We start from the raw sequence: 11876 nt of genomic DNA, 5'->3' as shown, positions 1-11876 counted from the left end.
GTTGCCTTTGCTCGGCAAAGTTTATCTTTTGAAAGACAGTAGCCTTGAGATGTAAATCCCAAAACTTGTCTCATACTTGTGGATAGACTCATGAGAGAGAAGCTTCAAGCTACGCCATTCGGTAAGCACTTTGTCCTTTGCATCGCTTGCAAGGAATTGCTTCATGATGGAAACTTGTAGAGTTTTCCATGTCTTTGGGGCTTCACCATTGCCACGAAGGCTAGCCCACCATTGACGAGCTGATTTTTGGAAGTGCATAGATACATGGCATAGCTTGGAGGAATCTGTGAAGCCCTCGTCTCCAAAGGCCACATCAAATTGTTGGATGAAGGCCAACACTTTGTCGGTAGCACCAAAGGTGCCATCGTGAGAAAACAAATACTCTTTCCTCCCTCCTTGAACTTCTTTAGCTTTTGTGACCTTCGCCATGCAGGAAATGATTTGCGATGTCCTCCCCTCTTGTATTCTCTAGGAGAATAGGCATAGCTTTCGTCAGAAGAGGAGGAAGGTGAAGAAGAAGGAGAAGAGGGTGACCTCTTTCTAGCCCTTTTCTTCCTTTGTTTCCTCTCTTGCCTTTCAGAGTGATGAGGAGAAGGACTATGTGTTGATCTTTTCCTCTTGGGAGGAGTGGAAGATCGTCTAGACCGTCGTCTTCGTGGAGCCACATCTTCAGAGGAACTTAAGCTTTCATTGCTTTATTGCTCTTTGGATTCCTCCTCTCGAATGGGAGAAAGTCTTCTTTTGGAGGTCTCTTCAAGAGGCCTCCTAAGCTCTCTCTCCTCTTGAGGAGGAAGGGAAATTCCATAAGCACGAAGTTGTTGAGTAACTTCGGCTTGCAAAGCAGGGTTGCCCATATCTTGCTGCAACCTAGTGATGAGATAATTCACAAACATGGGATCATCATCGTTAGCACCTTCATGTGCAAAATCAAAGCTATCAATGTTCATTCTACTCTCTTTATTATTGCCAGTCATGTTAACCAAATTTATGTATGTACTTAGTGTATGCTTTGGCAATTCAAAACCTCAGTTGCCACTCCTCTTAGCCTTTGAAAATCGGCTCTTAAGTATCTACACCCACAGCTCGAAGTGGTTAATTATAGAGAGTAGAGGAGTAGGTCTAACATAGCAAAGTTTCCAAGGGCTAGCTCCTTTCGGACTTCTTATGGCTCAATAATGGTAAAGTCGTAGACAAGTCTAAAAAGACTCCATTATTAAGTCCAAAGCTCCCGAGGTGTGCACCATCCCCCACATAGTGGGCTCAACAAAACCGATAATAGATCCCAGTTCCACTCACCCTAATATAATTAACAACATCAACCATTTATAGGCTACTTAAGGACCTCTCTTCTTAAGCAAGAAAAGAGAAACCCAAAGCTCTGATACCAATGTAATGGAATTGGCCTATTTAATTTGAGAGTAGCGGAAATCAATGAGAGTCTTTTGAAAAATGACTTTGTGAGCATAGTCGGTGAACATAATTGAAGATAGCAACATAATCAAGCAATTAATTAACTTGGCATGAACAATACTTTTGCAAGAGAGAGAATTTAGAGAACATGACAACAGATGAGGACCGGATTTATGTGGAGCCGGTCCCCCCTCATTAGACATTTGTATTATGATTTCTCCCAATAAGAGAGACTTGTTACAATACAATCTTTGTGTTCCTTGTGACCTAGGTGATGCGATGAATATGGACAGCTTCAAGAATCACAAACATAACATAAACTTAACGAAATATTTAACTATCCCAATCCTCAGTCCCAAGACCTCAAACACCTTCAAAGGTGGAGAGAGCTAGCAAGGAATGAGGGTAGGGAAGAGGAAGAAGAAACATTTCATAGGAGAAAGAATTAGTTCCTCACTTATCATAACTCTTGTTGCTAGCATACATAATAGCATAGTAATGAAGAAGAAGGAGATGGCAAGCTTAAGCATTGAAGCATGGCTCTTGGTTGGATTTGCACTCCATATCCAATAGTGTTGGTGTAGGCTCTCAACCTCTATTTACTTGGAGAAGGAGAGGGAGCTCTTGCACTTTGCATAGCACACAATAAGAGTGTTTGTGAGTGTGTGTGGGTGAGTATACCTCCTAAGCAACCCCCTAGCTTGCTTGGGTCGACCCCCCCTTGTAGCTCATGCTTGAAGCTCATTGGACCCCTCCAGGCCTAGCCAATCATAAGCAGGAGGCATTACAAGCAGCAACGATAGCCTTGAGACAAGTGTCCCCCTTTCCCCTTTGAGAGAGAGGGCTAGATAAATGCAAAATCAATTAATTAAATCTCCTAAATTATCATTGGACCCCTTGGGTAGCCAACCAATAGGCTTCAGGCACACCATGAGGGCAACATGAGGAGAAACTTGACAAGTGTCCCTTTTGCTTTCTTTGTACCATGCATGCCTTGTGTGAGTGTTGTTCTCTCTCATCCCCCCTCATGTAGGGCTCGCCCCCTCCTTGTAGGGATTGAATATTTGACTTTTTGACACCTCAAGCCCCTACCACAAGCTTGGCTCTTAAGCACTTTAAGCTTGGGTTGGGTTCTCACCTCAAGTGCAACCCTAGTATCTCAAGCATGTCAAGCACCTCAAGAATCTCAATCATTAAGTACCTCAAGCATCTCAAGCACCTCAATTATCAAGCACCTTAGTCATCAAGCATGAGAAGCAGGACAAGCACCTCGAGCTAGGTCGGGTTCCCGAGCCTCAAGCTCAGCCCTATCTTACCTAAGGTCAAAGGACTTTTACACACATTATTGGAGGTCTTCAATGAAGCTAACCCTAAGGTCTTATGCTCCATTTGTTAGCCTTGCTCTTTGATAGACCATCTCTCATTTGGGCCCCTTTACCATTGGCCCCGTGTTGAGATAGATCTATAAGCACATGTCTATATCTTAACACTTGTTCCAGTTTATTCTCCCACATTAAGTGATCAATTTAATATGAGAAAATCATTTGGGTTGGTTAGATATTAGATATTAAATTTTATGACACATTCTATCTTAAAAATCCTTAATCACTACCTGAAATTTAATTGGTTCCCACTATAATCAAAATGCGCTTTGATGTTTCATGGGAAACAACAAGGTGATTATTGCAAAATTCTAAGAGAAAAACAAGGTCCAATGTCACATTTGAGGTGGCTAGTGCATGCAATTTCAAGACTGCCGTTTGATACTTCAATGGTTGGAAGCCAAGAAGAATTGAATACCTATCACATATTTGTATGTGAATTTTTCATTTGGATATGAGCATAGATATTGTTGTAGATGTGAAAATCTTGAGTCTTGAGTTAATCTAATGCATAACAATCTCAAGCTTCAACTCGTTTGTATCTTTCTATTTATGTTTGTTTCAAACGCCATTTTGATTTGTTTCCATTGGTTTCTCTTAGCTTTGGCTATCTACAAATGCTAATGCATGAAATGTACTATTATTGAGTTATTATTGCACAAATATACACAGAGCTTGGAGATGTAGAAGAAACTCAAGGCACACAATGGAGAATGTGTTACTAAGAGTGTGAATATAAGATAAGAGAGCCTAAGAGTGATGGGCGTATATACAGGCATGGGGAAAAACCTCGTGGTGAGGAAAAAAGTGCCTTGGCGGTCCTCTTAGTTCTCCATTCGTTTCGCTTAGCTCTGGCTATCTACAAATGCTAATGCATGAAATGTACTATTATTGGAGTTATTATTGCATGAATATACACAGAGCTTGGAGATGTAGAAGAAGCTCAAGGTACACAATGGAGAATGTGTTACTAGGTGTGTGAATATAAGATAAGATAGCCTAAGAGTGATGGGCGTATATACAGGCATGGGGAAAAACCTCATGGTGAAGAAAAAAGTGCCTTGGCGGCCCTAATTGTGTTCACACACATCACTACCATATACATGGTAATGAATTTCCCCCGAGAGTGATGCGATGAACGAGAGCTAGCACATAGAGTATAGGAAATTGTACTCTATAGACATGATCAATCCACAGAGGGAAACAATCCCAAAGCTTTGCAAAAAACATTGAACTTCTCATGAGGCAATGCTTTTTTGAACAGATTTAGAAGGTTGTCCTATGTCAATACATAAGCCAAGTTGATCTCTCTAGCTGAGTGTCTCTCTCTTTCTTTGGCATAATGATAATGTACCTCAATATGCTTTGTGCAAGCATAAAAGGCTAGGTTCCTTGAAACTACCAATGCACTTTGAGTATCATTGTAGATGAGAGTGCCAACAAACTCCCAAAGAAGGCACGAGATGTGATATCCACATACATTTAATCGTGGTTGTGAGGTGGCCACAGTAGGTTTCTTCTTGCTCAATCATGATATGCATAAACTATTGTGCATAAAGCAAAAACCACTCATGGACACTCGTATGTCATAGCAACCCTCTAACAACTAGAGGTGGCCACGATAGGTTGCTTGTTTCCCAACCATGGTATGCATGAGTTCTTGAGCATAAAACAAAAAACACTTGTGAACACTCGTGTGTCATAGCAACCAATCCAATACGATTTAAAAAAAACCATGTAAATCTGGTAGCAATGATCTCCCCTAACAATCCAAGATGCATAGTGCCACTCAAGTATTGAAAGATCTTCTTAACTACTTGCCTATGCTTAGACCATGGGCTATACATGAATCTACTAACTTGTGAGAGTGCAAATTAATTATATAAACTTGTAATGCATACATATATGAGGCAACCAACAACTTTCTGGTAGAAGGTAACATTTACAGGATCTCCAATATCATGTAGACTTAACTTCAAACCTATTTCTATGGAGTGGAAATCGATTTACAATCATAAAGTCAAAATCTTCTCAGCAAAGTTTTCACATACTTTGAATGACATAATGCAATACCCTCATCACACTGCTTAAACTGAATAGCCAAATAATGATGCAAAAGCCCAAAATTGACATCTCAAATATGGCAATCAAATCAGCTTTAAATTTGGCAATATATATCTCATTCGAACTAATGAGTAGGAATCATTTGCACGTTTTGGATACAAATTTCTCTCAATTGGACTATTTTGAAAGCCACATGCAATCAAATGATTGTCTACCTTTCATTATTACATCTATACACTTTATTTTCTTGTTCTTTCTTGACAAGCCCACAAGGTTGCATTACATACACTTCCTCATACAAGTTACCATTCAAAAAAATAGTTTTAATGTTCAATTGATGTATATCCTATGTAAAATAATGCCAATGCACAAATAAAACGAACAATAGTCATACAATAAGTGTGAGCAAAATTTTCTTCATAATCAATGTCCCTTTGCTGAGCATAACCTTTTGCAACAAGCCTCATCTTGTAGCGATCAATACTACCATTCTGCTTAGGGTTTATCTTATAAGTCCACTTTCTAGCAATGGCCTTTGTACCATGAGACAAGGCACATAAAGACCAAGTATGTTTCTTAAATCACATCATATTCATCTTCCATAGCAACCATCCAAGTTTTTGAATTTTGTGCTTCATCCAAACGTAAAAGGTTCCTCCTAAGAATAACAATTTGATGCACAAGAAGAATGAAGAGAACCCAAACGGGTGCGACTTAAACAAGGCACATAAACACTTTAGCCTTAAGCGGATATACCCATGTAAGCTGTGAATAATCATCATTGAAAGTCATGAAGTACAAAATATTCTTAAAAGAAAGAGTGTGCATCACGCCGTAAACATCACTGTGAATAAGCTATAACTTGCGAATAGCTTGCACTGAACCATTTTTGAAAACGTAGAACGCTTTTTTTTTTCAAAATATAGTCTTCACAAACATGCTTAAATGGTGCCTCCAAAAGGGGCAATGAGGCAACCATATCATATTTCTAGAATACGATCTTCACAAACATGCTTAAATGTTGCCCCCAAAAAGGGCAATGAGGCAACCATATTATATTTCTGGAAACACATTAAATTGACAAAATTCAAATGCTCAAATGCGCATTCTATTAGCCTTAAGCGGATATACCCATGTAAGCTGTGAATAATCATCATTGAAAGTCATGAAGTACAAAATATTCTTAAAAGAAAGAGTGTGCATCACGCCGTAAACATCACTATGAATAAGCTATAGCTTACGAATAGCCTGCACTGAACCATTTTTTGAAAACGTAGAACGCTTTTTTTTTTTCAAAATATAGTCTTCACAAACATGCTTAAATGGTGCCTCCAGAAGGGACAATGAGGCAACCATATCATATTTCTGGAATACAATCTTCACAAACATGCTTAAGTGTTGCCTCCAAAAAGGGCAATGAGGCAACCATATTATATTTCTGGAACCACATTAAATTGACAAAATTCAAATGCTCAAATGCGCATGCTATAGTTTAGCATCTAGCACAGCTTTATAATCCGTAACTACATATGCAATTTTTTTCACACAATCACCGAAGTAAGGTTTTGAACAGTGTATCTAGCATCCACAATAGTATCACCTGAAGTAAGATTGTGAACAGTGTAACTACAATAGTGCATCTTGTTACAGTTATAGCAACTCGAATGAATAGCCCACTGTAATAATTATTTTGGCTTTAGGTGTTTGGTATACTTATTTGTCAAAGTTTTGGGTAGTAGGGCCATTCTCTGAAGGGGTACTTAAAGCCCCATGCTAGAATATAAGAAACACCCAAGCGCCCATTGCATAATCGCTAATTCATTGCCAAGTTGGTTGGTTCATCAGAAAATCTCTCTCTCTCTCTCTCTCTCTCTCTCTCTCTCTCTCTCTCTCTCTCATAATCTTCCCTTTCCATTGTACACTTCCGCATTGTCGAAAATAGGCAAAGGCAAAGGAAAGCTTCATGAAGATGGCAAAGGTAGAGTTTTTACCATGGAGATCGGCATGGCACACGTGACAGAAACAAGAGTGAAGGAAATAGAGCTCCATGTAAATGATTTGGACCCATGTGTTGGACAACAAAGTGACCAACCGATCAAACTCAACAACATTATCATCGCTTTGTATAAGAGGCCTCAAAGTAGAAACAAAAGTTCAATACAATTTGATCATGCATCCAAGACGGTATGAACAAGTGAATGGTTCAAAATGACTTCACTTCCAACAATAAGCTGCTCATTTAAATTTTTTTATTTTAGCAAGAAGAATGCCATTTCATATTTTTCATGCATAATTTTTATTCTAGCTATTTACGCAAATATACTATTTTTGCCTCATTACGACTTACATACAATCCAACTAGAGTGTCTCAAGCCCATGTTTTACTGTTATTCTAGCTATTTATGCAAATATAGTATTTTTGCCTCATTACGACTTACATACAATCCAACCAGAGTGTCTCAAGCCCATGTTTTACTGTTTCGACTGAACGAATGTGAAATAATCGTGTGCTTGATAGACAACGCAATTAATAAATACCTCTACAAATTTTTATTATCCCAATGAGCTTGTTCAATTGTAGGTAAAACTGCATGAACAATAGAAGCATAACTGCTAGAACCTATAACATCCTCCATGGAATTTGAATCCACAAAACTTTAACGTACATAAAAACTTTAAACAATGTTCCGCACATCCTTGAAAACAAGTACATGCCGCATCACGTAAGCCCACAATGGATAGTTGTCTCTATCAATGTCTTCAGCAAACATCTTGAAAGCATCATTGCTCTTTGTCATAGTAAAGGATGAACCTAAAGTAAGACTATCAGAGACGTGTTTACCAAAAATTAGCTCTAGAAAAAATTCATAGATAGAAAGATAAAATCACTTGGGTGATACTTGCAATAGTAGAAACAGAGGCCAAAATGAATCCAAATCAAAGTTTTGAACACATCAAGCTCTACAAGCTTTTCCAAAGCATTTATGGACTTGCTGATGCTTACCAAAATAAAGAAAAAATGAGCAAAAAGTGCTAGCGACGTTGGAGACTATGCTTGAGATGGTGCAACATACTCTAATACCAATTGTTGGGAGTTAGGGTTGCAAGAATGCGCACATAACTTGGAGATGGAGAAGAAACGAAGGCACAAAATGGAGAATGTATTGTAAGTGTGAAAATACAAGATAGAGTGAAAGGCAAATATACAAAGCACTGGAAAAAAACCTCAACCTCAGTGAGAGGAAAAAAGTGTTCCAACAATCCTAAGTGTATTCACACACATCACTACCATATGCATGGTAATAAATATTAACCTCTATAGAAGACAAAAAAGGCCTATTGAGAGAGAGAGAGAGAGAGAGAGAGAGAGAGAGAGAGATGAAATGAAATGATATATTAACGTCTTCAAAATGCCAAAATAACCTATGAGACCAATCCATTACAAACTTGTGAATCTGGAACTGTGTCGGAGTACAAAATAAGAGATACTAGAATGAATCTAGGAGTGCTACTAGTTGGAACTATGTGGGGTATGTGTGATCATTGATACAATGGTGCCCATTACAATGAGAGCTTAACATTGTGGACTGCATAGCTGACTACAATGGAGCGGAGATAGAGTGCTGAACAGAGTTAAAACATTCTATTACAGGTTTCACAAAGAAAAAGGGATCATTTATATTGCGAAACATCACGTGAAGAAAATATTGTTTATAAAACACGCCTAACCACAATAAAGGTCGCATAGTGAAACAATTAAGTAGTTACACTGCCTAATATGACGATAATATGAAGACAACAGCACATTAGCAATGGGTCCCATCATCTTCAACTATGTACACAAACTTAGTCAGGCATTAATGGAGGGAGAAATACACGTGCAATTAATGGAATCTGTACAGAAATGATTGTACAAAGACATATGTATACACAAGATCCCCATCATCTATATTCATTCAACTAGGCAGCCTGAAGAGCACTTTCCTTCCTTTGAGATTTGCTGATCCAGGCTGGTGGAAACACTTTTCCCACTGCCTTCGTTAGCTCACCAGGATAGAGCTCTGCACGATGCAAAAACTTCTCCCACCTTACTGCGGTATCCAGGTCGACACATAGGCCCTTGGAGCTCATCTCTTCAGCCACCGTCAGGATATATGACTTCACCGTGTCCTTAGCAACTGAAGCTCTTGAAAGTAAACAATGCAATAAGCAAGAATATAGTACGTAATCTGGTTCCAATCCTTCACGTTTCATCTGCTCAAAGCACTCAAATGCTTGTTCCGGAAAGGATGCCGAAGCCCAGCCTTTTATCATGGTAGTGTATGTCAACAAATTTGGCTTGATACCGACTTTTTCCATTTCTTCGATTGTTTCTCTTGCTTTCTGCAACACCCAAAACAAACAAGCTAAGAAAACCAGTTTCATCAACAAGACAAACTTAAAAGCTCCACAGACTATTAAATTGATAAAGAAGAGGAATAAAACACCAAAAACAAACAACGCACGACAACCAGTCTCATCAATAAGACAGACTAAAAGCTCCACCTCCTCTTTGATAATATTGAGCACAATGCATTGATTTAGATATCCTAAGAAACAAGCCTTGATAAAATCCTCATTAATTTTGTAAAGCATTATAGGGGTCTTCTGGTGTGGCCATTCAAATACTAAAACCAAACCTATGGTGACATAGTGAACTCACCAATTCTGTGAAAGCATGGAGCTTCAACCCAATCATGTAAGAAAACAATGGTACTTCCGGTGCAAGTGAAGCAGTCCTCTTGAGAAAGGGGAAGGAAAAGTTTTAACAGAAACACAACACTCCCTAGATAGCAGAGAGAAGGTGTATTGCTACCAAGGCTATGTGGGAAAGAAGGAGAAAAGATGCTTTGAGGAAAAACACTTCTAGTGCTGCACCCAGCTGACAGCGCAACCTAGAGCAGGGGGTAGTTGAATGCTTCTTGAAAACCATGTCCATCTTCTCCTCAGGACAATAGATAGAATCAATTTTGATCTCTTGTGAGCTGTAAGATAACATACCCTGTCATTCGGGCTTTTCGTTGGCCATGTGCCCCTCCATGTAGGCTAGTTATGATATTGCTCACTTCTCAATCCTTGAGCACAGTCGCATCGAACGTTTCACGTGTTTTGTCATTTCAATGTTTCAACAAGTAGCGTTTTGAAGATGCCAAGAAGAAACAGATAAGTTTCATGAAGTTGTTGGGTACATAATGTCTAGAGCTGAGTATTGGGTTAGTAGTTACATATATGTTAGTCAAATTAGTATTGAAGATCACTGCATTACAAAAGCTGCTAGATTTTAAACCAATAGGTCAATAGTAAGCCATAATTAACACGCAGTCCATGTGCAATTACCGAAGCATGCGCATGTGCGTGCGTGCGCGCGCACGAGCGCGTGCGTGTTACAAAGCTCACTCTAACAGTAAGAAGAGAGGATTCTCATGAGGCCTTCCTCCCCCGCCCTTCTATTGACCGTCCGTTTGGGTGGTTTCGCCTTCGACTCGCCTCCTTCGCCTTTGACCCGTCCTTTCTTCCACAGCAGCAACACATTGATGGAGGCTCTAGTTACGCCCCAAAGGGACTAAGACAAAGCCCCCCCACCCAACCCTACAGAGTCCACCATCCGACTTGCTTCATCGCCGATGGAGCAAGCAAGCCTTACAACAGAGGTGGATCGCCTTCACGCCACCTCTATCATCTCCAAGATTATGGGCACCTGGCCTAGTAGAGGCAAGGTGCACGATCTCCTCCAAACCCACCTTCTCAAGGAGGTGGTAAAGATCATCGACGTATAGCTCCTCGAACGTGGCTACTACGAGATCGAGTTTGAGACTCCTGAGATGGCTTCCAAAGGTCATTTCAATGAGCCCATTGGCCATCGGAGCAGCCACGGCTTATTTTCAACAGTCACGCCATTGTTTTCTAATGTTCTAGTTGAGAAAACAGATTTTCCCATTTCGCTCTGCTTCCCCGGCTTGAGGAGAGACATTCTAGGAGACCCCTCATACGGTAGCTTCAATTGCTACCAAGGCACCAAGTATACCTATAGTACACGTTTTGGTTCAAGACACCCACTCTCTCCCAAAGCTAGTCCTTCTACATAGGGTGAGTAGTGGTTGAATCCTCCAGAGCGTGGAGTACTCAACACTCTGAACCAATGCTTCCTATGTAGACAGATGGGCCATCTTGCGAAGGCCTATCCTCGCAGGAGAACCCACCCCGTGCCACAGACTCAGCCTCCCGAGCACACTAGATAGAGACCCAGAGTGCACAAGCGGGCACTTCCTCTGAGATGGGTGGCCAGCCAGCTGATGACTAGCAACAGATATGTGGCCATCACTGTCAGGGACAAGCTCGCCATACACGCCCCTCGGGTGGCCAACCAATGGCAGGCCAACAGCATTGGGTTCCTAGAGGGAGCCGTTTTGACCCTCTACAGCAAGATGTGCTGAGGAGTCTCCTTCCACCTCAATCTTGCCACTTTTGGTGTAAGCTTCTTCTTTTGCATCGGTCCCTTGCAGACTGACCAGCTTTGACGTCGGCCGACGATAGGATTTTTTCCACTACAACTTCACGTGCTTTCTTGGCGACCCATCTCGAGATCTCGAGGCACCTCGTTTGAGAGTACATGTTCTTTTTCCAGCAGCCACAAGGGCAAAGGCCTTGGACACAACGGTTGGTTTCTCTTTTCCGCTGTATGGCAAGGATCACACAAAGTGGACTATGCATACAGTGCGAAATTGGCTCCATGTCCAAGCTCTTGAGTTCTCTCACCACACACGGGACATGGGAGTGACAGACTTGATACAGACCCTTGAGGGCTGATGGCTAAGTTCTCTATGGCACTGCCTGATGCAGAAGGTTGTCAATATATTGTGGTATACATTTTTACATCCAGAGTGCGCCTTGCTATGTATATGTACATGAAGATACCTGGACAAAGGAGATAGCCCTATGGACTGCACACTCATCTTGGCCATGAGTTGGAAAGTCACTTCA

The 11876-nt window shown here is 40.6% G+C and overlaps 1 protein-coding gene across 1 annotated transcript in view; it reads right to left on the bottom strand.

Moving 5' to 3' along the window:
- Positions 1–8641: 8641 nt before the first annotated feature.
- LOC147458360 (pentatricopeptide (PPR) repeat-containing protein) overlaps positions 8642–11876 on the bottom strand; it is an 86593-nt gene continuing 83358 nt past the window's right edge. The window contains exon 10 of the mRNA XM_086513019.1: positions 8642–9239. Coding sequence (XP_086369145.1) covers positions 8817–9239 — 423 coding nt within the window. The 3' untranslated portion in view covers positions 8642–8816. The remainder of the gene's footprint in view (positions 9240–11876) is intronic.

The sequence above is a fragment of the Adiantum capillus-veneris genome, chromosome 5 (assembly GCF_014529385.1).
Source record: "Adiantum capillus-veneris isolate H3 chromosome 5, ASM1452938v2, whole genome shotgun sequence".
Classification (NCBI taxonomy): domain Eukaryota; kingdom Viridiplantae; phylum Streptophyta; class Polypodiopsida; order Polypodiales; family Pteridaceae; genus Adiantum; species Adiantum capillus-veneris.
This window is presented reverse-complemented; position numbering and strand designations above follow the sequence as displayed.